The sequence below is a fragment of the Dromaius novaehollandiae genome, chromosome 1 (genome assembly GCF_036370855.1).
Source record: "Dromaius novaehollandiae isolate bDroNov1 chromosome 1, bDroNov1.hap1, whole genome shotgun sequence".
Taxonomy (NCBI): domain Eukaryota; kingdom Metazoa; phylum Chordata; class Aves; order Casuariiformes; family Dromaiidae; genus Dromaius; species Dromaius novaehollandiae.
In genome coordinates, this window is record NC_088098.1 from 118,183,397 (window position 1) to 118,211,053 (window position 27,657).

Sequence of the window (27,657 nt, forward strand, 5' to 3'; positions counted from 1 at the left end):
AAGCTGAAGCTACACAGAAAGAGCAATGTTCTGACATCAAAAGACCAATAAAAATAATTGCATTCAGAATCTGGGCCAATGATTTCTTGTGTTTTGAGTATTTTTGAGATTCTAGCTTAAACTGATTTTTCTTCCCCAAAATTATATCCAGAAGGAAGAGTTCTGAAGGCAGAAACTTCTGATTATGCTTAGTAATACCTCTTTAGTGCTGTCCTATCAGCTACTCCTGTGAAACAAGAGTATTCCTTCGGCTCTATAGAAATTGAAAACTATTGGGAAGTTTACCCACATGAATCTAATCCTGATAGCTGGTAGAAAATACATATGTATGCTTTATTTCCAGTCCTTTCCAAAATGCACTTTTAAAAAAGGCCTTGCTGGAAAGCTAGCTGCAGCATAAAGTTCCAGCTAGAGATTTCAGTTTTAGATTGAGATCTTCTGTAGTAAGTCAAGACACTTCCACATTAGCTACTATTCCGATAACCTATTAACAATTATTTTCATCTGGAAAACATGTTTCTTTGTTGCAGTTTTTTTAATGTTAAATTCTACAACGAAGATAGTTACTGGGATTAATGATTCCATGAGGAAAATATGTAATGCTTACCGAGCCATGAAGCTTTCCCCCTCCAAAATAACTATTTATGTTTAATTTTATCCAACAAACTTCTATACTGTCAGTCTTTTGGCACCAGATTGATTTCATCATAGTAACCTAAACTGGTTGATTATACATTAAGAAAACAGGGTAATCTGCATCAGTAGCATTTCTAAGTCTGAAATGTTTATGAATGGAGGGAGAAAAAACAAAAGAAAGATTTTTTTTTTTAATCAGGTAATCAAGCAAGAGGGGCTGAGAGTAGCTGAAGTTTTAAACTACATTTTTCTTTCAGAAATTACTTACTTGGGCTTACAAGCCAGACGGGCAGGTTTTCCCAGTAGCATTCTCAAACTAGGGTGAGGAATAGTAATTCTGGACCCCAGCCAATTCCAATGTAAATCTGTTTTGTTCAGGAAAGCGAGCCAAATTGCCTTTATACAACATCTCGCTGTTTTGGGAGACCTGTGATATTCTCAGCCCCCATTCTTGGTGTCAAGAAAATAAAGTGCTTTTTTAAATTCTGAACTACTGGCACAGCCAGAGCAATACAGGCCAAGTGCTTGCTATTAAATATGAAATGAACACTGAAATATAGTTCACTTCTTTGATTAAGTTTCAGTGTTTCAGCATTTCAGCGTTTCAGCGTTTCAGCATACATGTGTATGCCCTGATAAACACACATGATCAGACCTTTGAATGGAGTGAATTGGTGTAACTCTTTCAAAGTCAGTGGAGAACCACTGAGATGAAAATGTGGACAATAGTCCTACACAAGGGCATTTGAAACAACTGTCACATATCACTATTTTGGCAGATCTCATTTGAAGCACACAGAAGAAAATTAAAACTACTTGTAAAAATGTCAAGAATGATAATTTTCTGCTCTTTTCAAAGACAGAGATGTGGCTTGCCAACAATTCTGCAAGGCTTTTAATGGGAATGTTTATACCTAAGTGATAACTGATGGATAATGAAAGAAAGTGAGGCATTGGAATTGTCATGGGTTAAAACCATTCCTTATTCTACAACAGTGATTTTAAATTAGTCAAGGTATACAAATAGTGTCCACTACGACTGTGACAGACATGAACTTTCAATCACTGTTCACAGAATCTTACGGGCATCACATTATCAGTGGTGGCAACTGAACTTATTCAAACTCAAATATTACACAGCAAACAAAGTTTTGGTTAATTTTCCTCTAGCGAAGTATCAAAGGAAGCAATGCCCTTTGATGCAGCTACCTTATGCTTTAGGCTTTATACAAATTCAACAGAACAGCACCTCAGAAATCTTATACCAAATGCAAACAATCCACACCTTTGGAAAACAATCCCTTGTTAGAGGAGTAAACAAAAGCATACATTAGTCATTCACACCAAAGATGGGCAGGCAATGGACTTTATGAGACTTAACCTCGAAGACTGACTAATAGCATGCAGTGTTCCCACATCGTTGTATCATTTAAACGGTCACAAAAAGTTGAATATCATACAACATAAAACATCTATATGTCCATATGCACATTCATATAGGCTATCAGCAACTGATCACCAGCAGAGCAAGGGGCTAAATAATGCACTCGACAAAGCTTTTCTTTATGAATAGCGACTGTTCTCACTCAGCCACTGAATTCTGACCTTGAAAATCACCCAGTTCACTGTTATGGTTTCTAGCTTCACTACCATGGCCAGAAACTGAACTACAGGTTTGTTTTTATTAGCTTCTCAGCCACTTTGCCAGCTATTCATTTGAATCTTCTAAACAGTCATCTCTGAATCATAATGCAAATTCCATTTACTGAAAAGGTGGAACCTTTAATATAACAAATGAACACGTTTAATGACTGATACTTTTAGCCATTACAGCATCTCTCATGTTTTCAGTAAATGGATATAATTTTCTCTGCATTACCCTATTATTACTCTTTGCTAGCATTACGAAGCTACATTCTCAGCTGCGGGTGTTTTCCACCAAGTGCATTTTGAAGACAGCCCAAACGACAAGATTTAAAAGACATCTCCCTCTGCATCCTAAGCTAAAAATGCTTCAGGATACTGAGGGACTGGATGGGTATTTTATATGTAAAATGTTTTTATTGCTTACATCTATGTTTCAGCAGGGCCATGTTCTTCTACGACTGCAGACTGTATTTATATTAGAAGAATATCTACAAATGCATTTCACTTCAAAAGCAAATAAAAGCTGTTGCATATATTCAGAATAACTTCCTCAGTCTAAAGCGTGACCCATCTCCCATTTGAAAGGAAAGATTTTGAGAGGGAGAACGGAAGTGGGTCAGCTCGTAATTCTCCTGAAGTGTGCTTAGAACTGTGTGTGTGTTTGTAGAGTCACACATGCAAACGCATCAGGAGATGGCTAGCACACCGAAAGAGTGCCCACATGGTGGGAGACAGAAGGGGAAATGCTGAGGAGAGGTCACCTAGCCCCAAAGTATACAACCTGGTTCTGAGAGACAACAGCACATAAATTGTAATAAAGGTGTAGCAAAAAAGAACTTATTTAAGCGCAGTAGATGCTATCGTTTTGGTTTGTGAATGGTACAACACTGCATTGTCCTTAAATAACAATGTTGTACTTGGGAAAACGTAATGTTATGTTCCGATTTTATTTGAAGATATGAACTAAACAAAAGAAAAATACATAAGCAAATATCATATGAAGTCACACGGAAGATGTGACACTTTTCATTCTTGACCTTAAAATGGAAGGGCTGATGGAAAGGCTTTTTCTAAGCAACAGTTCACCAGCTTGTCTTCTGTAGGTTTGATTAAAAACCCTGACCCATGCAAAGTGACTCCACTGACAGGAATAATGGCAGTAATGTAAGAGAAGTGCTCAAAATAATCTTGTAATAGAAAAGTAAATATGATTGTGTGGAATTTATGGTTTTTAAGATTATGAGATTCAGTCAAAGACTGAAGTTACTAAGGGTCCTGCCGTTGATTTTACTGGTGTTTGAATCAAGCTTTATACACCTGTTCACCCACAGGATACGTGCACTGTATGCGTGAGCTACTATTTGCAGCTTTCAGACTGTAACTATGCACAAATGTTGTCAAAGTTTTGACTCTTTTTTGTTGCTTACGTTCATAAGACCTTTTTATTTCTACTAGTAATTAATGGTTATTACAGAGATAGTCAGATATTAAGCTGATCTATTCTATGCTATGCTATGCTATGCTAGTCTAAGCAGCTTGCAGTAGTACATTAAACAATATGCATGCTGTTCTACATCTATCTGAGAGAAAGAAAGGTCAGAAAAAGTGCCCTATACCTCCAGCAGGTCGTGATGAAGTCTGAAAATTCTTAGATCTTGTGGAAATTGTTTGTAATTTTAGGCTGACTCATTTTGTTACAGAGACCAGTTTTTGCGGAGAGTGCCATCACACTGCAAGCCCTGAGATGGTCACAATTCTTTCTTTACACAAGCTGAGAATTCATATTTTAAATTGAAAGAAAATATATAATTTAAACTTAAATGTGCTGTTCTAAAGTTGCAGAGAGACTTCTGGGGTCACAGTGAGGCTTACTGCCTTTGTGAATGCTTTTTAAATGAGATCCTACCATTTAAAAATTGAAGTAACACAGATGACGGGCTTGGGGAAAAAAAAAAAAAAAAGAAAAACGCATAGCAGATTCTGTAGCTTCAGAATGGGCCTAAAACAGATTTTGCAGTGTTTCCTGCTGCAGAAAACTTGATATATTCTGTATTTAAATTCTGTATTACTAGAACTTAATATTAGTAGTAAATACGACAAAACTATAATTGTGAACAAATACATACCTCTTCCACTTCTGCCCACAAATCTGAGGTCATTGAACCTTGCGACTTGGTTTTTCATGGCAGCTGTTGCATTTCTGAGTTCTGCAGAGTAGTTTTCATCGTTCCCAGCCATTACTGTTACTAGCGTCCCATCAGGCACGTCTCCTAAGGCCACCACCTAAGAAATCAAAGAGCAGAATCCTCAGCTTCCTTACGTGACATTTATTTTCAGGATGCAGAACATCAACAAGCGACACGATAAAATAGGAAAGAGCAGCAACAACAAAAATATGCATAGACTAAAAAGCCGCTTGGTGAAAACAGGAAGCTTTTCCAGTACTAGTTTGCAGAGACAGGGGCAAATTTTTACATTGATGTACATCTGAAATACAAAGTATAATGTGCACCTCGGCATGAAAAATACGCGTAACAAGCTTTCTCCAATATATACTGTTGTAAATGTCATTAAAGAAATTCAAGTAAAAGGAACTGATTCCGCTCTCATTTTCATCAGTAGCATTACTTTTGACCTACATCAAAGTCGGTACAATCATGTAAGTGTAAAATTCATGAGAAAATAAATCATGAGAAAACAAAAATCATTCAATTGTCTCATGGACACAGAGGGTTGGATTCCCCACAGCTGTACTAGTTCTCTATCTTTTCATCCCACTGATCTCAACGCAGCTGCCCAAGCATAGATCTAGAATAAGTCCATGGAAAAGTAGGCCTTGACCGTATGTTTAATCACAACCTGCTACATTTCTTTTTTCCTTTAGCAGCAAGAAAGGGAATCATTGACTTAAGACCTCACCCACGACCTGATGGATGGAAACTGCAGTCTGAACTAATGAAACCTGCAATCAAAGGTTTTCACCTAAACACGTAAAGGTTTGCAGTGTAGGTCCTTAGTGCCAATATCTACCAAACAAATATTTAGCAACATAGGATTTGCTGTATTTTTGACATGATGTGCTGTGAGATATGTAGATTTCTAGCCTTAATTTTTCTGATTTGCATCTACAATGTTCACGCTGCTTAAAATAAGAAGAATGTAATTTTATCTTAACTTCTTGAGCAGGACTGAATTCAGGTCTCAGAACAGTTTTATCCAGCTGTAACTAAATGGTGTGTTTGGTGCTGCTCTTGATTTACTCTGGCAAAAGTAAGAGCTTGAACTTGGTCCTCTGTCACACTTTTTTAGATTCTATTGCTGTTGCTAAGGTGTTCCCCCCCAATTAAGTCTGCAGTAGTGTCCTCAAGACTATTACTACAAAAAAAGTTTTAAAAAAATCTAGTTTGTTTTTATTTCCTCTTTTACATATTTTAAGAGGAAGTAGTCCTGCATCATGTCATCTGAGCTACTGCTTGATATTTTTCCTTCCTCTTAGCATTTTCTAGTTTATGTCCATGTAGTTATAATTGGCTCAAACTTGTCACAGACCCAGTCTCATTTCTATTAGTTTCTAATCACACTTCTTTCCGAACAAGAACAGCAGCTCCTTTACTTAATCTGTTTCTGATGCTTATTTCCCAGTCATAACTATTTCGCATAATATCACAGAGGTCTCCATCTCAGGTATTTCATAGGCTTTCCTTATACATGAGGCTGCAGTTCTCACTTCAGTGCTCTCCCATTTGTCACCTCTAACCCCTATTTTCACTTCCACATACAAAGTTAAAATCATTGTGTCAAAATTCCCTCTTTACATATATATTTCAACTTCCTCTTTCCCATTCCTCTGTGGCCCATGCTTTTGTTGTTTGTTCTCCTCTATATGCTGTAGTGTGTTTCTGTGGCCTGTTCTACACTCAGCACTGTGCTTTTCAAATTTCCCTGATCTTGACATAAAATAGTCCCTGCTCAAAACGTTTCATCTATGAAGTTTCTCCTGCCCGAATGTTGTGTAATGAAGAACACTGTCTCACCAGATCAGCCACTGAGAACCTGATGTGCTTTCCCCGTTCTTTAAAAGCTATCATAAAACCTTAATACATGCACATATTTTAAAGACTTCTGATACAAGAAAGGGAAAGGGGAAAATCTGGGCATTACTCTGACCCCCCCATGATGCAAATATTTCTATGTTTGTTTAAGGAAATATATGCTAGCCTTTCATGGGATAAAAAACCCGCTTGAATTCAAGGTCAGCTGTCTCTTATTGGACAGATATTATTTAAAATAATCACTTTTAAGTTACACTGAAGGCAACCGCAGCGATAAGAACCATGAAGAAAATATTAGAAACAAGTATGAAAAAAATCGCACAGTACAGAAAAGAAATTAGAGTTAGAAGTCACAAACAACAGAAACAGAAATACAAATATTTACATTAGAAAAAAGACTAAACAGATAAGTTGGGACTTGCTGACTGGAGATATCTAGTACTTTGCTTTACTGTTTACCTCTTAAAAATACATCTCCAGAGAAGCGGGAAGAATATCAGGGTTGTAACGCTGCTGCGTATCTAAATTACCTACTTCTGGTGCATCGCTCAAACAAAAATGGCCTTTTCAATCAAGATTTATTTTATTTCCTAACAATGTTTGGATGACGAATCTATATGGCACCTTAATAGAGTTACTATGTATTTTTCTCTGTTTCTCATAATCATTCTTTATTTTAGAAAAAATAATGAATGAAAATGATAATTTTGGTTTGAAAGAATATTCTGATCCTAAAGATTAAATATAATGAACAAATTTTTATAAGGAAACATCAATAGAAAACTCTGTCCCTCTCTTTTTAATGGTGCAATGGATGGCAGAAAATGATAAAAAAACAGCAGTTTTTTTTGTCAGATGAGAATAAGATACTGGCAGCACAGGAAGCACTCGAACTGAATTTTCTTGTTTCTGAAAGATCTAAATTATCTTTAGAACTACGACTTAAAAAGGTCTTCGTAAATATTCAGTACTTAGTAGGAAGCAAACGGGATCGTTTTATATGTGGCAAAATATTTCGGGACTCATTTCTCAGCAGTCCACAGGTTTTGTTGAGGGACAAGCGGCATAGAAAGCATGGGAAAGCAGGTGCCTACTGTTCCGAACCCTCGCAAGGAAATATTCTCCCAGTTTTTTCTTTTTTTTCCATGGGTATTTCTATGTTAAATATATAAAATAAACCAGTGGCACAAACGCTTTGCTTTACTTCGAGAGCCCGACCGCTCCCTGCGTTTGCAGAAGCCGGGCTGCGGCTTGCGGGGGAAAGGAGAGGGAAGGCGGCCTCGCAGCGCGCCGCAGCGCCCTCGGGGCTGCCGGGCGCCCTCTCCGCGGGCACTTTCCGCGCAGCCACCGCAGATGCCTCCCCGCGGTGCTCGGAGAGGCGAGGGGACGGCAGCGGCTGCGGGCGACACCGGCGGCGCCGCGGGCAGCCGGACCGGCCGAGGGATAATCGCGTTATTGACACTTTTCTCTCCCCGCTTCCCACCCGGGGGAAGAGCAGAAGGCTGCGGGCGTGCTTCGGGGACAGCCACGCGTGGTGGCACTTGCACAGCCGCCGCCGGGGAGCCACACGGGCGGAGGGAGGGGGACGCGAAGGAGAAATCGCAGCCAGATTGCGAGACGTCGCTTATCTCCCTTCCCGGCGGGGCGGAGCAGCTCGCACGTCTATTTTATACAGTAACTCTGCCTTCCAGGAGAGCTTCCCAAGTAATTAGCAGCAGCTGCACAGTGCGTGGGTGACAGTATAATAATTAAGTTAAATGTGTGAATTTCGGAACTGACCCTGCCGAGTTGTTCCTCCCGCTCCCCAGCCTCACATACGCGTAAACAAGAAACCTCTCCAGACACAATAAAACTTTTCCGTCGAGCCGCTTTCTCAGCACTATTTCCCAAAGCTTTGGGCAGCTAAACTGATTACCTTCTCCCTCTGTTTTCCTTCCGCCAAAAGTCATCAGAAAGACTCGGGTCTGCTCTCCTTTGGCGACGTTGTACCAGGGTGGTCGGGGTCTAGCAGCGACCACGAAAGCAAGCAGTACCAACTTCGCAATTCCCGACCGCATGGCTAACCGCGGGACGTCGGCGAGCGCCTAGGCTCACGCCTCGGAGGGACGGGTAACGTTACCTTTTTTCTCCCCGGTCGGAAGCAGAGCGGCATCAAGGGCAGGAAAACCAGCGCATTCGCGAAGTTATCAATAGGCCAAAGCCGAAAAAGAAAAATGACCGAGGGGGGATGATTTTGACAGGAACCCAGGTAACGGGAACCAGGCCGGGCAGAGGAGGGGAGTGCAGCAGCTACCCCCGGCGCCCGCGGCCACCCTCCCGGTGCCGAGCCGCAGCTCGCCGCAGCCCGGCGCCTGCCCCGGCCCTGGCAGGGGAAGTCGGCGGCTACCTCCCCCGTGCTCTGGCGCAGTTTTACTTCGGCTATTTAAGCACGGGTTTAGCGAGAGGGCTTCTGAAAACAAGCCGCCTGTCAGCCCTCGGGGCGACCCCGCGAAGAGTCAAAACAGGCAACAGGCGCTTGAGGTAGGCCCCGAGATTTAAAATAAAAAATAATTTAAAAAGAGAGAGCGAGAGAAAGGTCTGTTTTTCCCCTGAGAGCCCCTGCCAGCCTGGCGGAGGGCAAGGCCCGCTCTTCCGAGCAGGGGCCGCGCGGTCCCGCCGTGCTCTCGCCGGCGACGCGGGCACCGGCGCCGGGAGGCAGCAGCGGGCGGCATCGCCCCCGCGGTGCCGCAGCCGCCGCCGGGAGACCCGGGGGAGCCGCATCCGTCCCGACACAGGCTGTGCCGGCATCCCGTCCCCGGGGCGGCCAGACTCCTCGGGTTTTGTCCTTTTTTTTGCCCCCCGCAGCAGCACCGCCGCTCACTCCCGGAGATATGGATAAGCCGAGGCGAGCGGCGGCAGCTGGAGCCGGCGCGGCCCCCGGGCAGCGGCCCCTGTCCCGTCTCTGCCCGCCGCCCCCCGCCCGCAGACCTACCTTGAAGGCAATGGGCAGCGTCTTGTTGCAGCGCCAGTGCGTCGGCAGCACGGAGCAGAGGAAGTTGGGGCTGTCGGTGCGCACCAGCTCCCCGGGGTGGTCGGCCAGGACCTCCACCATGCTGCGGTCGGCGCCGCGCAGCTTCCCCGCCAGGGCGCCGCTGTGCTCGGGGCCGGGCAGCGGCAGCGTCTCGGTCATCTTCCCTGGGCTCAGCGCGGTGGAGGGCGGTGTGAAGCGGCGGCTGGTGCTGGTATCTACGGGGATACGCATCACAACAAGCCTTTTGAGTGAAAGACCTCCACAGAGTTTTTACAGAGCAGCGAAACGAGCGTAACTCTTCAGCGGTCTGCTCTCTGGGGACCAACATAAACGGATACAGCCTGAGGACCCGGGGGAAACTCGTTTCTACGCCAGTCCCCAAAGTTAATTTTTTGCTGAACGCGGCTAAGATAGCGAGCACGCTGAGACTTAACTCTTGGCTTCCTGGTGCTGCGGAATAGATCAAGTTAATCCAGTAATCGAAACGGTCTTCTGCGCGAGGTTTTACCGCGGCGCCTCTGCATTTAGTCTTTGGCGGCTGCCAAAAGTTACCGGAGGGAAAGCTCCTTTCAAACTCCCGAGCACCGAGGACAGTTTTATGCGAGTCAAATACACGGCGCGTTCAGAAACACATGCAAAGCCCGGGATTCCCAGAGAGTCAGCTTCCTATCAGTTTCTTCCGGATGATTTCTCTAAAGTCCCCAAAAGAAAGCAAAATACATCAGCGTCTTCCATAGGCAAAAATCGCTCTTAAAGATGGTGAAATTCGGATTCAGTCTTCCGAGAACGCGATACGTGGGCTAGATTTTCTGATCAGAGGTCAGCTGGCTATAACTATATATACATTCATACACACACACACGCACACAGATATATACTGTACTTCATAAAATATTTACAATGTAATCTATAGAGAATTTAAACACAACAGGAATCCATTAATGTTCTCTGCGAGTTTTTTTTTTTTAAAGCAGCCTGGAAAATCAGCTTCAGTAGTTTGGTGTGCGTTGCACTGAGAGTACTCATGTCATGACCTTTCAATAATTCTTGCATACACACACACACAAAACCTCAGGGCATGGCATTCAAGCTTTAAATATCTAGCTTTGTACGTGTCTTTGGTATAACGTCTTTCGTAAATTTAAAGAAAGGTCGCAGCCGATCACAAGCTCTGAGGCTAAAAGGTCCACGTCTGAGAACTTGGGTTTTGGGATGTTGGTTAAATTGTGGGTTCTCTCTGCGGTTTTGTGTGTGCAACAGCGCTCTCTCTCTCTCACTCACGTTCTCCCCAGCAGTCAAACCAACAGTCTGCAACAACTTCGTAAGTCATTGCCAATTTTTTTTTTCAGTATCTGAGGCAGTCTTCCTCTAATTCGGCCACAGGAACCGGCTGCTTAACAATATTTTAACCACAGCAGGTGGAAGGCTGCTTTCGGAAACATGGCTTTTCTTTTTGTCGCCTCAAGTCAACGGGATGGCTACAGAGAGCCGGCAAGGACAGCCCACGCGCGCACACACACGGAGAAAAGCAAACCCAACCAACCGACAGCAATAAAAAAGCGGTTTAAAAAACACTAGTTTGGAACAACTGAAAGCTTTCCTTCCGAAAAAAAAGGAAAAAAAAGCTAGAGAAAGACCGAAAGCAATTAGGCAGATTAAAAAAAAAAGTTCCCAGCCGGGGTTAGAAGTTAAAGTCTCCAGCCCAGACGACCGCCTGAGAAAAAGCACATTTCCACAGCACAGAGGTCTTGCGTCTTCACGTGAGCGCGGAGAGCTTCCTCGGCGGCTGCCCGCGGCCCCGCGCTGCGCTCCGGCTGCCCGCCGCCCCGCTCCGCTCCGCAGCGCGCTGCTCCGCGCCGCCCCCCGCACCGCCGCGCTCCGCGGCGCCCGGCTCCGCGCGGCCGCCGGCGCCGTGAGTGGGGAGTGCCCGGGCAGGCGGCCGCGCTCGCAGCGAGAGCGCGGAGGAATGTCATTGCCTCGGCTCCTTTGCATACGGGGAGGGCGCGGGCCAATCAGAGCCCGCGCCGAGAGCGGCCCGGGCGCGGCCGCGGGCCAGGGGCTCCTGGAATTGGCCCGGCCGCCGCGGCCGCCGCAGCTACTGTGCGGAGCGGGCAGCCGCTGTCAGCGGGATGCCGCGGCCGCCGCAGCGCGCACGCCCCCCCCCCCCCCCCCCCACGTGCCGCCGCTCTCAGACCCCGCCGCCAAGCCGCTGGCCGTGTGTGCGCCGCACCCGCGTCCCCGCTTGCGGTTCGCGGGGGGGGGGGGGGGGAATACTACCACGGAGGAGGGAGCGCGCCCGGCAAACATCGCCTGCCTCCATCGCCTGCGCAAGTTTTGTCCGCGCCTCACTCGCAGACCGCCCCCCTGCCCCCCCGCTCGCCCGCCGGCGCTGGGCGGGATGGCTGCAGGGCCGGTAACCGCTCGGGCTGCCGCGGCCCGCAGCGAGCCCCTCGCCGCCCGCCATGTCGCGGCGTCGCCGGGCAGCCCCGCGGCTCCCTGCGCCCCGCCGGGTCGGCCGTCACCCTCGGGCTCGGCTTCCTTTTTTTTCAAAATGTGCGGGTTTGGGGGGCGGGTGGCGAACGGGACGGGTCCCCGCGCATCCAAGCCCGGACGACACTGCCGCGCTGCCTGCGGCCGGCACTGCGGTAGGGGCTCCTCCGCGCGACTCGGCGCCTCCGCCAGCCCCGAACCCGCGGCCGTTGGGCTGCGGCCGTTGGCGGGCTGCGGCCGTTGGCGCCCTCGCGCCGCGGGCGGGGCGGCCTGGCGGTGGCGGGCGCTCGCTCCGGGCGGCGGTGGCGGTTTCCACGCCCGCGGCGGCCCCTCGGGGGCGAACGTGCCCCCGTTTCGGGGAGGCCGGGGGCCGGGCCCGGGGCGGGCGGCGCGGTTCGCCGCCGCCGGCGGGCGGCCCTTCCGCGGCGGGGCGGCCCTAGCTGCAGCTGCGCCGCGTCGCCGGCAGAGGGAGCCCGCCGCCCGCCGTGGGCCGCGGCCGGCGGGGAGCAGCGGGGAAGGGGCGGCGCGGCCACCTGCGGCCGGCGCGGGGCGTCTCCGCGGGGCAGCGCGGCTGGGCGGGGAGGCGCGTTTGGGCCCTCCGGGGCCGCGGGGACGGTTTCACGCAGCCGCCCTTGCCCGACACTAACGCGCCCGGCCGCGCTGCCTCCCCGCCGCGCACCCACGCGACCCCGCGTAACCTGCGCGGCGCCGGCCCCCGGCTCGGCGTGCGCTGCGCGCTGGCTAGACCAGCAACAGGTCTCTGGTTTAAGCGGACGGGTTTGGTGCAGGAGGCGCGGCATTTGGCACGGCATTGCAGCGTTTCTGCGCGCTCCTGTGAGCCCGCCGCTCGCGTGGCTCCTTTTCTCCGTCGTTTGCTCCCTGTTGCGCTCTTCCTCGTACGAAATTATCCCGAGTTTAAATTACTACGGAGATGATTTCTTCTGCTTTAAGGGCAAAATTATACCGGCAAATGGATGTTATAAAGTACAGCTTAAAAACCGCCTGGGGTATATTAGTAGCTGATAACGCTTTATAGGCACTGTAGAGATAAGAGGAGTTATTTTAGTGATGTACATACATCTATGTACATCGCCTGAAATACCCGTATAGTATTTGTGCTTTTTCCCCCCCTCATTTCCTCCTGTTTTAGCCAAGAAGTAGAGTGTATTTTATGTTTAAATTAAGGAATATGTTGAGCTGAATTTAACTCGCTACTTTTCATCCTTACTTAATCCGAATTCCTTAGTATAAATACAAAATAAAACCCGATCTATTACACATGTTAACAGACAGAAAGATACAAAATGCCAAAATTTTACAGAAGGCAAAGAAAATATTACACACTTACAGTTTTCTATAACTTAGTGGCATTATCAGCCCTGAAATGAGGGATGGTAAACTAAAGGTGACTACATATTTTTAACTGCATAGAAACTTCTGAGCTTTTATGAAGGTGAGTTAAGGAGTTAGGTAAGAGCAGAGTGGATAGAGAAAATATCGCAGTGAGGATAACTTGATACAGATCGAGCAAGGTATTTTACATTTTATATTAACAATAGCCATGTGGGGTTTTAAAATTTTTTTTAGTTAATTCAATTTATCATCTTTATAATTTTATTTTTGCATGACAAAGAGAGGAGATCTCCTAGGAATTTATTGTCCCCTTACTACATCTTGTGCAAATACTCTGGAAGGTTAGGAATTAATGAATTAAGCACCTTGTAGGAATGTCAGTAAGGAGGTGAAGTATGGAAAGGATGCTGAAAATTTAAAGTTGGTACTTATTCTCACATGGCAAGTCTTTTTAGCTTTCCTAATGCTAAAAGTTGCACTCGGACACTCAGCCTTTTGTACAAAAATCCCTTTGAAGCAGGGGTCACAGCTGCTATTTATACCTTTACTAATTCTCACACAGCACTCCTTACATTTGTATTTTGACATCAATTTATTACAGCAGTAAACAAACCACAACTGAATCTCTATCTGCCATGCCTTGCTTCTGTTGTACGGGCTTACTAGACCACAAAGCACTGAGCTTTTTACATAATACAGCTAAGCAAAAGCTTTGGAAATACGAGAGAGGGAGCAACAATTTAGGGATGAATTTTAAACAGCCTAAATTGCAAGGGGAGAATTAGAGCCTGAACACCACGCAAGTTACCACTGGCCAAGCAAACACTCCCTGGCAAAACAGGCAGAAAGAGACACTTGCTTGAAATGGTTTGAATTTGTGTGGGGGTCAGAGAAAACTTGCACAAGAAAGGCAGAAAAACATTTTGTTAAAGGGGAAAATAGGCAGACCTTAAGAGAACTGGCATACACATAATATGAACACAAACTAAAAGAACTGGCCACAGACCCCGGTCTTGCCAACGCTTAGAAACATGCCCAACCTCATTCTTAGCAGCGTTGCTGCTGAACTCAACAGAACTCTCTTTGGGGAATGTAATTACGCACTCGCTTAATTGTTTGGAGCATCTGAGCTTAACGTGGCATTATTCGCTGGGTCAGCTCCTACCTCTCGTGCCTGAATTACTTATTACATGTATTAAGGCCCTCTTGAAGGTGCTTATAATTGTGTGAGCGTGCCTTGCTTCTACTAATGATGAATCAGTAGGTTAATGCCTGTGAATCAAATTTGTAGGATCAGGCTTTTGCATTGCCCCTGCAAGTATTTATTGCACAGCAGTTACCATCATGGGTCATCCCAGTGACTTACCTGAAAACAATAGCTACGGTATATGATATACTAAATTATTTTTGTGCTGCTAGAATAATGAAAGAGTGCACAGAGAAGAGCAGCATCCTGTAACTATAAAGCAAGATCCTCCTTATTCCCTGCAGTGGTCTCTCACACACAATGAAATATGAATAGTTCATCCCAGGCATGTAAAGCACACATATAATGCCGCTGAGAATGTGAGATAGCCAGTATAATGCAGAGGAAATTTGGCTCAACGGGTCAGGTCTAACGAGGTGTATGGTGTCTAACTTCCATTGATTTCAGGGAGGAGGAAGTGCCTAGACCCCTCCAGGGATTTTGTCTTTGATCTCTGGTAACAGACATGTGGCTATCTGCTCTGCAAGAGGGGGGGCTGGCTGCCGCTCAGTTTATGCAAAGCAGAGGGGCTGTGGGGAAGGGTGAAATAACACATATTCATTCCATGCATTTAGTCGGGTCATCTAATTACTTTGTGACCCACATTTACCAGTGAAAAAGTTCCCCAGGACTCTTCATCCTTTTTAGGATGTCCAGGTGATAACAGTGCTCAAGAGCCTATTTCATTCTTCCTGGGTAGAAGTTGTGAGCCTTCTTCTTTTCAAATATGGAGGAGCAATCCATGCTCTTGTTACTCAAAGTATTTTAGAGTGCACAGGACTCCCCTTATGAGGATTTGCCTGAACAGTAGCCATGTCATCAGAGACGTGAGTGACAAGGACATAGGTCTATAAATAAGGAGGGAGCTACTCTTTACCATCTCACTCTCCTGACCATTCAGAAACCACAACCAAGAGGGCTGCATGTTTCTTTTTTGACTCAAACTAACAATTGGTGGCAAAGGGAAGGGTGGGAGGAGACTTGGAGGATAAGATTCAGCTGAGAGGTGAAACTGTGAATTTGCCTCCAGCTTTTCAGGCCTGTGGGTTGGCTGCCCGGAGTTTTGCCAGGTGAAGGAATGAGTCAAAGCAAGAGACAAGGAAGAGCTGAGACGGGGTAGAGCTCTGAAAAGACTCAGTGGAGTGCGGTTCAGCTGACCTTTTCTACTAATGTGGATATGCTCGTGAGGCACGGCAACACAGTATGCCCAGCCCTGTGAAAGTCATAGCACCTCACCAGTACTACCATCCTCAGAGAAGTTTTTCTGAGACACCATTCTTCCGCTTTTCTCAAGGGGGAGGTTTAATAACTATTATGAAGTTACTGCACCGGCAGCCTGTGTTGATGCCTGGCCAGACCGGCTCAGCTTTGCTGGGAGATTTGTTACGGGCCAAAGGCCAGGCTGGGCTCATTTCTGGTGCACACCTACTCTGGGTGTGTGTCAGCAAGCAAGTGTGTGGCGTATGATTGCTGCTAGCGCCCAGACCCAAGGGCTACAGGCGTAGGCAGGGGCAGGGGTGTCCTTTCTCCTCAGCCTGCTTCATGAGGAGCACCCCCGTCTGGCCCCCAAAATAGTCACTAGAATATTGTGACAAGACAGTTTTACTCCTTGATCTTATACAGCTGTTGATAAATCTGTGAGTAGGAGTGGGAAACTGTGTTAAAGTTTCCAATGCAAAAAGACCTTTTGGTGGTTCGTCTTGTGAACGCTCCACGTACCTGTGGACTAGACATGAGAAATGCGTTACTTTGCAGTGGGATGCAACTCATTTTGCCTTCCCCAAAATGAAAGCTGGTTACTTGGTGAAATGCTGCCAGATGAGCAGAGAGATGATATTCTGAGGGGCAGAAGTGGGGTGGGGGCGCATCTAGAGCCGAGGGAGCAACCAATGTCATTTTCCCAGCTCTACAGTCCTAGAGAGAGCAATGGGTTTAGTCCTGGCCATGGTGTTATTGACTATATATCAGTGGATGAGAGAGATTAGAGAGAAGGGCAACTACAGTGATTAAAGGTCTGCAAGGAACTACCTATAAGGAAAGATTAAAGGAATTAAATACATAAATATAATTTGGGCAAAAGGGAAGCCAAGGGGACAGCATGACTGCAGTTTACAAGTACATGAAAGACAACTATAAAGAGGAAGGGGAGGAACTGTTTTCATTAGTTAAAAATGATAAGACAAGAAATAACAGATGCCAACTGAAGTAGAACGAGTTCGGTTTTAAGAGCAGGGGCAACGCTGATCGTAAGATCAAATAGACAGGAGAATATGCTCCCAGGGAAGCTGCAGAATCAACATCACTCGAACTTTTCAAGTCAGAGCTTGACAAACACCTTGAAGGGGAAAGTTTAAGAAATAGCAGAAGTGAAGCCAAAAAGCACGGGATATACTGTGTGACCTAGAAGCCCAAATGATTTTGAGGCCATTCTGGAGAGCTTTTAAAAACAAACACATACAAATACTCAGAGCTTTTGGATGATTTCTTTCTCTGCACAGTTCAAAATTAAAAGGAGGTGGGGAAAAAGGCTAAGTGAAGAAAATTTAATATGATTCCACTGTGGCTAACCCCTAGAGGAGAAGCCAATTACCTGAAATACTTGGGAGTATGGGGTGGAGAGGGGAATGGAAATTGTTGAAAAGCTGCCATCTGGTATAACTACTTGCTGTTTTGGAGACTTAAAAAATACACATTGTGTGCCATTATACTATACTCATTACATGCCTAGATTAATGCAGATAACATCACCCACACCTAGTATTTTCTGTGGCATTTTGTATACTCAGGTTCACATCATAACAACCTCCAGCACTAATTGAAACATTTGGGCTTTTGATCTTCTGCTCTAGTAGGAACACTACAGATGGCTTGTACCAGCAAATGGGGGGGGGGGGGGGGGGGATCCAGCTCTCTTTTGTTCCAGGACATTCAAAAGGAGCAGTAAATCTAACCCACCTGGCTGGCAGGGAATGGCTTTGGCATACAGAGGATTCTACAAATGGCACAGAATTAATATAACTATTTTATTCCTTCAGCACCTCTGAGGGCATGGACATGCCAGGGGAGAAGAAATTGTGGCTGTACTGCAGCTCAACTGGCTGAACGGCCCCAAGTGCTCCAGCCAGCTCATTTTATACTGAAAAAGCCCTTATGATATCTTGGTTTATGCTAGAAGCTGGGCAGGTCTGGGTCATCCTTGTGACCCAGACCCTGTTCCTGCAATTAGTGGAGACTGGCCAGACAGACAATCAGCCCCCTGATTATACCCAACAGAGAAAAAAAAAGCGCTATAGCTATGGCACTAATAGGTAAGACATAATGGTAGTATTCATGCTGCATCTGACGTGAGTACCTTGGTATGGGTTTGCCTTGCTCAGAGTAGGTTTGCTTTGTTTTCAGTGAAAATTCAGTATGCATTATAGTTTTCTGCAAAAGTTCCTAAAGGGTTGCAAACAGGAAATTGAAACCATTGGTATGTTTTTGGGACAAAGCTCCTTCCCTGTGCACCCTCACGGTGCTTTACTCCTGACCTGAGAAGTTCTGGTGTGTCATCTGTGATGCATCAGATGCATCAACTGACTCTGCCAGTAAAGATGTCAATTACAGGGGAGTTGTATGACATAAATATTGTATTTCAGTAAAAATAGCAGGGTTATCAAAACTAAAACTAAAAACAAAAGCCTAAATCACTACTAACTTTGACCCAGTTGACATTTGAAACAGTGGCATTAAGATAAAAAAGCTTTTAAATCCCTAAATGGCCTTCTGCAGTCCCTCTGACAACTTACTTAAGCCCAACTTGGGTCGTTCACCTCAGCAAGGTGTGGACATGCAGTGAAGGGCTGCATGCTCTGATCCTATTAAAAAGAAACTTCTGACACCTCAAGGGAGAGGAAGAATGGTGGTTTTCAAAGGAGGGTGCCTCCCTCCCAGGCTTGCCAGAAGGAAAGTTGTAGTGTTGCAACACTTTGACTTTGGAGTGGAGTTAAAAGCTAGGAAAAATAAGGATGCTAACTGCTTCTTTTTCCTTCTTTCTACATTACTTTCACCATGTAAAATCTGTGACAGACTAGAATAATGAAGCAGGTGGTCACCAAGAAATGTTATTCCCAGTATTACATCTGTGATGCTTGTGTCCAGGGATGATATTATTAATGAAGGCATTTTGGGAAGGAATGGCTTCTCTTCTCCTCCTGCCCCTCTCTGCCTCTCTCTGTCTCTCTCTTTTTCTGCTTGGTTCCTAGAGCTATTCAGGGATGATAGGGTACATGCTGGTAGCTCCTTCTTTCCTTGTCCACATGGGAGAGCTCCACACAGTGAGTTTGTGCAGCATTTCCTTTCCAGTAGTTACCCAGTGAGCTGGCAGCAAGGACTGGGATCTCTTCCCACAAGCGTCGCAGAGGGGCCTTAGTGAGAGGCTGTTGCAGCTTGAGCTTCAGATATAATTTGACTGGATGAGAAAGAAACTGCCATTCAGTCTTTAATCTATTTTGCTCCCTTAAAGACAGCAGCATGTGGTGTGAAATAGAAGCAGCTTCCTTTGATATTTTTGCAGCCCTCCAGGAAACACAGGTAATAAGCTTGACATGTGTGCCTTAGCACTAATTACACTTAGACTGATGAAAGATGGATGTTTGGTGGGACAGACATTGCCATCCTGAGACAGAGAGAGCCCCCTTACTCCACAACTATTAGGAAACTACTCCCAGTGTGAATCAGTGTGATTAGGTGTAGTAAATCTGAGGCACCTTATTTGTGTACTAGAAACAGAGAAATTTGATCAGAAGCTGTTCCTTGCTTCTAGGTTTCTAGGCTTCTAGGTTTCCCAGTGTCTGTGTCAGAGCATAGGGCCTGGTCTCAGCTGCACGTGGCCATGCGAGTGCTGTTGGCCAGCAACTGAGCCAACCTCATATCAGTAAATATTAAGTATGCCCCTGACTGGCATACTTCATATTTATTCCTATGAACTGACAACACCTTTATGCAGAACAGGATTTTGCTTCCAAGCTCTTCAGGGATCATGCTTGGGACTTTCACCACAAAATCACTTGATCGAATTGGGCATGGAGGAAGAAAAAGCCTAACTGCAAAGCAAAGGCTCTCTTAACCACGCTCAACACCACTAATGCATTCTCTCAGCCACAGATGAAGCCACAAGTTAATCTCATAAATTGTTTCTTCTCTGCTTAACATTCCACCTGCGACTGACTCCCCGTGTGCTCAGCAGGTCTGAGCATGGCTGTACTGGTCTCAGGCTCATATCAACACCCGTTTACCCAGGAGGGAGCTGCCTCACTATCTGGGCCATCTGATTAACTGGAAGACACATGGACTAGTATTTAGAAAAGTCTCAGGAAGATGTGTTTTCAGACTCTTCACATATAGACCTTTAATAGCCATGCATAAGAAGAAAAAATATATGGAGAATTCTGAACAGCTTCCAACAATCTAATTAATAAGACAAATTCCAGCTAAAAAGCCCTGGCATTCTAAGGTAGCACCAACATTTGCCATATATATACATGCAAGCTTCTGCTGAACTTCACCCGGTAAGATTTGTTTGCCATCTTAGCCTGAGCATTTACTTAGGGGACAATAACCAAAGAAGAGTACAATTTGTAAAACTATCAATGTTCTTATCATTTGATAATAAGAATTTGCCAGAAAAATATGATATAAGTGTATGTAGTGAAAGAGCTCTCCATGTTAATGGTGTTTCAATAGCAGCTGCTTAGGATTGTATGTGGGTGCAAATTGTTATTGGCTTTTAGTAACCCTGTTGCAAATGGGCCTGATGCTCTACTGGTCTAACTTAACCATGGTAAAGCAACATCTATGCCAATCAACTGCCAGTGATGCCTATTTATACTAGATGAAACTCTGTCTTGGAATTTTTCTATGTATGTCTTTATTGGGTTCCCTTGGGGTTTGTAAATGACAAGCACAGCTAGATATATTGCCCTTAACTAAAATCTTACATGGTTAATTGCACAGTGGCACAAACAGAGGATACGGGAGGTTTGCAGACTGAACTCTGCGTTTCTCTCAGAACATACGCTCTAGGGAGCTAGAAGACACCAAAATTCCCCAGGGGCTTTATTCTTTGTGATACTTTTCATGGCATGTAGATTTCCCTGATTTTTATTTTTGTTAGTTTAATGATAGGAATGTTTTCCAAATTGTTTCATTTCTTTTTATATCTTTTTTTCAGTGTCACTTTGTTCTTATACTACAGTTACAGTTCAGCTCTATCAAACTGTTTTACCTAACCTCTTCAACAGTTTGATCATTTTAGAATATGCTTAGGCTGATACAAATGTTTGCAGGAACCTTCTGTGTCAGTTGTCTCTGCTTAAGCTAGGACTTTTCAACTCATTCACAGGATATTTTAAGTTCTTAAGTTTTGCTCTCTCACAGAACAGTAAAAGGATATTCTGATGACACTGAATCTACTCGCCCGGAGCCCCAAAGATAACTTAAAACAGGTCCAGATATGCAAACACAGCAATTCTGGAAATGGGCTTATTTTTATTTTTTAGAAAAGCAAAGAAGACCTAAAGTTGCCTTCATCATTCTCACTGAGACTAAAGAATTAGTTGTCTTTTCAGTATAATTTCTGTGTAAGTTGAGGTGATTTCTTCAGCTCTCACTATCCTGAATCCTTATTTAACTCTGATGTAAAGGTCCACTTAAAAAAGCAGCTTCCAGCAAAGGTATGTCAGTAGACCTCTGCTCAGACTGCTGGGACCACACCAGTTCCCACTAGCCAAAAACTAGCCCATTTCTGATGCTGACCAAGTACTATGCCAAGGCATAACTGTGTGGGCACCTTCTTAGGATACAGAAGTTCTACAGCATTTGGGCTGATGGGACAAAATGACTGTTCTTAATTTGCATGGGAATAAAGACAACCTTTCCATTGGTAATGCAAGGGGAGATTGGGAGAGACTTCCTGGAGAAGCTGTGAGGTCTCCATCACCAGAGGTCTTAAGAAGCAGTTGGACAGAGCTCTCTCAGTGATGGCACATGTGTGGTTGCTGTCAGTCTGGCAACTGGGGCAAAGATATGGACAAGCAACTTCTTGAGCTCCCTGCCCATCCTGTGATTCTGTATTAGTATATTTAAATAAAAGCAAATGGCCAAGCTCCCACAGTTGGGGCAGTGGAGTGGGAAATGCAGCTACTTTTAGCCTCAAGGTTCCAGTTGTACTCCAGACTAAGAGTGACTGGACGTGGACCTGTGTTTGACACATTGAAGGAAAGCAGAAATGGCCTCTATTCTTTCATCACAGACACCTTCCCTCTGGCAGTCACTAAAGCAGGCACCATGGCCGAGGCCACCTCTGAAGTGTGGCTCAGGTGCTGGGTATGCAATGTTGGCTGCATGTCAGGATGTGGCATGAACCAGACATGAACCATTTCTCTCCCCAGGCTTTGGTTTCCATGGAAAGAAAACCTGTGTGTGAGTGCATAGAGGGAGATGTGTGGGGTTCTTCAACAGGACCTGTAGTCTGCGTGGTCAAGGGAGCAGGTCTGCAGGGTGTGCCCAGTTAGGCAAAGCCAGAAAACCTCAGGGCTGCCCTGCTGTAGCGCAGCATCTCTACTGGGGACTTCGTGGGTGGACCTGAAGCAGCAAGTGCGGTGAAAGCTTGTATAGTACTGTTGCTGGTTCAGAGGAAAAAGGTAAGATTTCCAGGACTGTCAGTCTGGCATCTTTCACAAACAGCAATTGGACTTTAAATACAAGTAAATAATTACAACAAAAGTGTAACTTTGTTTTAATGGAAATCATTGCTACTCCTCTTGGGTGGTTTTTTTCTTAAGCATTTTTAATTTACCAGGTATGTCATCTACCACTTTTGATCTCAACCGCAGATCTCCCCCAGGTCATAATAAGGTGCAACTTCATATCCAAAACTCCACTCTCATCGGTCCAAGATGAGATCTGTGTGTGAGAGAAGGAGCAGAATGTGGTCTGGGGAGAGGGAGGAAGAAGCCAAAATAACCCCAGCAAGGTGCTGAGAAATGTGCAGCGGCCAACCAGCAGGGCAGGCAGGGGCGCATGGGGACTCCAGGTGCCAGGGCAGAAGCAGAAGCTGGTCCCCTAGGCAGCAGGAGACGTGGCAATGCGATGATGAATCAGATCCCCTCTGCGTGCTGAGGAGGGAACATGCCCAGTTTTGCCCTTTTTTCTCGCTGCTGCCTCGTGTCCCTGGGCAATGCAGGACATGGGCCAGAGCAGAGCCGTCCCCCAGTTTCCTGGAAGGGCCACACAGAGGGATATCGATCTCACAGGGCTTAGCAAAACCTGATGCCTTCCTTCTTCCCTGAGCTGTAAAGCACTCTGTGGGTCCCCTTCTCTGCCTGCCTAATTCTAGCTGCAAGTTCTCGATTTGTGTCAGCATAAGGGAGAAGAAAAACTGTAATTCCAGACTTTTAACTTTCGGGTCCTGCCCTGAAATACACCCTAAGCTTATAGAATACTTAAGAGCATAAAATTTTCTTTCCAAGACAGCAAGTCATAATGAAAGGTTCCTTAAAAACCAACTACAATATCAACTGTGTCTTTTAAAAGGAAATTTGCTATAGAGTGAACAAAGCTTAGCAAGATCAGCTTAATATTGTATCCCTTTACTACTTTCCATTTATAGATGTTGTAGGTGACACCAGTGGCACGATAGGCTGTCTATAAATTAGCAAGTTTATTTTAAAGACAACAAAATATTTTAATCTGCTTTTCCTCAAGTTCATTTGCACAATGATGAAATTAGGGATTCTAAGTACTTTAGCTTTAGCTTTGTTAGGTAACAGACAGATGTAGCAATATGTTCAAGCCTTTCTTGGCCAATACAGACCATTCTTGCGTGATTTTTAGATGTAAATTATACAAAGTATACAAGGCAAGAATTATCATCACTAAACCAAACCTACATAGGACAATATTAAAAAAGGGTAGTTGCTTATGTGGTTTACACTCTATGTAAACCATCTATCATGTCATCCGTCTATAATTCTGTTTATCTATGATATCAAAAGGAGTTTTCTTTGGTGTCCTGGAGAACAAGAATTTTGTGCATCTGTTAAAAACAGTCTAAAATGTAGCAAATGTTTCTAACTTGACCATTTCATTAGAACTTTCTCTATAGTCATTATAGCATACACAAACACCAACCGCAGCTTATAATGCTACCTCCTAAATGTTTTCCTCCCATCATTCTGTAATTTGCTTCTTATTCCATGCTTCTGGATTAAAATACGCATTTCTTAGATGCTACAAAAAAGATAACCACCAAGAATGCCAGTACTGTGCAAAGCAGAAAGTATTCCTCAAATATCAAGATTTATTTTAGGCATAGGTCATAATACCATGGACAGGTTAGTAGAATAATGCTTCACTGTTTTGGCTGTTTCTGAAAAGTCTCATAAATCATCCAGCTGCATGGCAGGCTTTTTCAAGTCTTTCAGTGAGTGTGAAGCTTTGCGGAAACAAACAAACGAAAGGCTACAAGTCTCATAGGGGGATGGCATATGGCTTATCGTTTTACAGTCACAGGCTGCACATTATGTCTTAATGCTCAGATAGCAAGTCATCAGTGCTGAGCTTTATCTAGCGCTTAGATATATAACAGAAGTATTAAATGCTACCTTCAAAAATGTTCTGTAACAGAAACAAATTTTAATCCTCTCAGCTGACAGAAGGGAAAAATACCAGCCCAAATTCAACACCGAATTACAATCAGTGGAATTCACAGTTCAAGGGGTTCATGGACTATAAATCAGAACAAAATTTGTCCTCTTGTCCAACTGTAAGCTGAAACTGTATTGCAGTAAGCGTTAACAGCAACCCCTGAGGAAGATACCACACAGACTTACTAAAACACAGAATGGGAGAGGAAAAGTGAAGGAATCGTCAAGTGTGAATGAAAAATAATAGAACTTCCTTTCATAATTCCTAACTTTCGTTCTGGCCCTTCCTCTTTATTAGATCTTTTTTAACCAGTGCCATAACAATAATTAAAACCCTACTATGCAATCCCTTTGCACTCAGAGATCAATTTAGTTCAATACATATTTACCAAAAAAAGTGTAACTAAGAACAGAGCTAGCCCCAGGATTATGGAAAGAGAAACAAATCTGGCAGTATGTCAAATATTAAAAAGAGGTATAATATCTTTCTGTCTGGCAAATTGTTTGTGCGAGCTGATGATGGACCAGGGAGTCCCATTCTCAACAGAACCACAGCAAAATGGGCCCCGGCAGAGTCTGTGCAACTCATCAGTGCTTTATTGAAGTTCATACTATTTTATCCAAAATATCCTTGTGATAAAGAGCTATTTTTGAAGCTCTGATGAGAATTTTTTTTTTACCAATGTCATTTTTAAGAGATTAAAAAAGCACCAAGTATATAGACCAAATCTTTAGTTTGTATAAAACAGCATCACTACTGATGATAACCCTCTGACTCGAGCGCAAATCAGTTTACAACAGCTGTTTACACTAGCTGGTTCTTCGAGATCACTTTGCTCTAACAAGGTTGCAAAACATTGAACAGCGAGTGTCATCTGATGGGCGTCATCTTCCGCCCCTCACACACAGCAGCAGAATTTCTCCCCGACTTAATGGCACCCCCATCCCAAGTATTTGAAATGAAAACTATTTTGAAGCATTTCCTCTGAAGAAATTAATTCAGTTAAAAAGGCTTGCAACATGCTAAACAGTCTAGTGAAAACTTCCATACGTATTTAACTGTCTAGTGAAAGTTAATACACACACATGCACACAGCGATGGATTTCCTAATTTTTGCTCCAGCAGAAGTTGTATTACTTTTAAGATCTTTTTCATCAAATACTTCCTATTATTTTACAATCAAGATTTCTATTTCATTGCAATAAAAAGAAAAACTTTTGAAAAGGAAGATAAATAAGTCTTTACCAAAGAAACCAGTGGCTGCTCTGTTTTTCCTCATCAGGTACATGGTCCAGGATAGTGGAGAAGACATACCAAACTGCCCGTGGTTCATGTTTATATTTATATGATAGTCAGGCAGTGGCCAGACACTGCAAAAGACCAGCAGAAACTAAACAAGGTGAGGGGAGAGCTCTTCCTTTTCACTCCACTCTTTCTCTGCCCTAGAGATCATTATTTAACATGAGCAAATTGAAAAATGACATGCAGCCATACTTAGTACGTGTTTTTTTTTCACTAACCAAACTCACATGAGACTTCCCATCTTTCTCTCCCTCTCCTTCTCTCTCTCTCTCTCTCTTTTTTTTTTTTTTTTTTTTTTTTTTTTTTTTTGCCTCAGGCATTTATAGGCTGGTAATTTTCATTTAGCTTCTCAATTGATTTTTCCCTGACCAATTAGAGTGGAAGTGGATGAAGATTTGAAATTCAGAGTTCTGCTGTTAGGAACCGGGTTGAGATTGTTCAGATGCCTGTTGTTTCAGCTGATGCATTTTTTCCAAAGGTTCAGGGGTCTACTACCAGTGAATACAATAATGGCACTGGTAATGATTGTTTCTACAGACTTCCACTGCCCAAAGGGTTTTATAATCACTAGCACCAGACAGTTATATCATAAGAACGCGCTTGATTATGAAGAGGAGATTTTTTTTTTCAGTAAATACATTGGACAGTTTAGGTCCAACCTCTTTTACCCCTGTACATGGGATTAATTCCACTGAAGTCCCTGGAACGGGTGTTTGTATGAGAAAAGGTAACAGGAGTTGGCTACTGTATTGTGATAAATCAGAAGTGAAAATGTATGAGTTGGTATGTGCAAAACTTGAAATTTCTTCAGCAGATAGTGATGTACATCTCAAATCTCTAGAGTTTAGTAGGAAATAATCCTTCCTAGAAGCACACAAGTTGCTATATACCCTGTAAGAGCCTGTCACATTTGTCACCAAGTGCGAAGTTCAGCAATTTCATAGAGTGCTCATGAAGAGAAGGATGGATATATGGATGGAGAGAGGAATGCATGGATAGATGGATAGGGAGATTTTCAAAGCCTTAAAGCAGACCTCAAAGTATGTTCCAGTTACTTTGCAAAGCAGACCAAAATGCTGCAGTCACTGAGACAGTGCTAAAGGGAATTGGAGGACAAGCAGAACTTAGCTTGTAATGAAGAACATCTCTTACACCACAGTAACATAAAAACCCTGCATGCTTAGTGGCTCACATAGCAACTCCCTTTCCCCCCCACCCCCCATTTTTAAATTTAAGTCAGGGAATGTTGGCTAGGATACCAAACATATCCTGTACTCCATTTCTTCTCCTAGAAAATGGAGAGATGGTCATAGAAAGTGAGGAGAAGAAACAAAAACAGGTAGTGGCAGTTGCATCTGGGTAGGCAAAAAGAAATGTTGCCTACATGTATAGCTTGCTCATGTGATGGGTTATGTGTTTCCTCAATTCTAGGATGGGATGTTTCTAATGAAATCAGGGAATATATGTGGAAACAAAAGGCTATGAGATTTACTGGGGATTTGCTACTGGTCAAATTTCACATGTCAAGTAGAGTTTTATATATTATATTCAATAAAAGGCTAATATCTCACTTGTCAACATATGGCCACAAACCTATAGTCCCGACAAACACTTCAACACATATAACATGCCTATGAGGAAAATTATGCTTATGCTTAAGCTGTTGCAGAAATGGCCCAAAGTCATAAGTCCATGAGAGCAGGTTCTAATTCCTGTGGAATCTCAGAGAATCTTGCAACACAGCTGCTATAAAAAAGACAGCAAATTAAAATTTACAGCGAGGGAAGCCTAATCCGGAAACTGTACAGGGGCTTTGTCTGTTGTTCTTATACTGAATGGAAAAAGAAGTGGTACTTTGTTTTCCTGTCGTTTGAAGCTTGTCTTAATGCTGCCTGCATAAAGAAAGAGAAGAGAGACCTGCCCAAGAAACACTCCATTTTCCGAGGAAAATAATGGAAAGAGGACAACACCTCCCCCCCACACACACACACAAAAACCCCTGTGACATGAAGTGAAACAGCACAATCTCTACCACTGTAGCAGCTGTTACACAATCTTGGGTTATGACATTATTCAACTGCCACAGGAGGACTATGAGAGACCTCAGGCAAATGTTTCATCAACTGCACAGCAAGATGTTTCCTGGGCTTTGCCGACAGTGGTTCGGCAGAGATGCAATAGCCCCTCTGTTACAGGCTAGATAAAGCACCGCCTGCTAGCTGCTATCTTCAGTT

General features: G+C 44.4%; 1 protein-coding gene across 3 annotated transcripts in view; it reads right to left on the reverse strand.

Annotated features, from left to right (window-relative positions):
* Positions 1–27,657, reverse strand: part of RUNX1 (RUNX family transcription factor 1) — a 178,948-nt gene that overhangs the window by 69,090 nt on the left and 82,201 nt on the right. For 2 of the 3 annotated variants that reach the window (XM_064524656.1, XM_064524646.1), the window contains exons 3-4: positions 9,307–9,560; positions 4,410–4,566 (exon numbers count right to left, since the gene is read on the reverse strand). In XM_064524656.1, the coding sequence (XP_064380726.1) occupies positions 4,410–4,566; positions 9,307–9,560 (411 nt within the window). Of the gene's footprint in view, positions 1–4,409; positions 4,567–9,306; positions 9,561–11,622; positions 11,684–27,657 lie in introns of those variants that run through there. The other variant, XM_064524653.1, reaches the window with a different exon arrangement.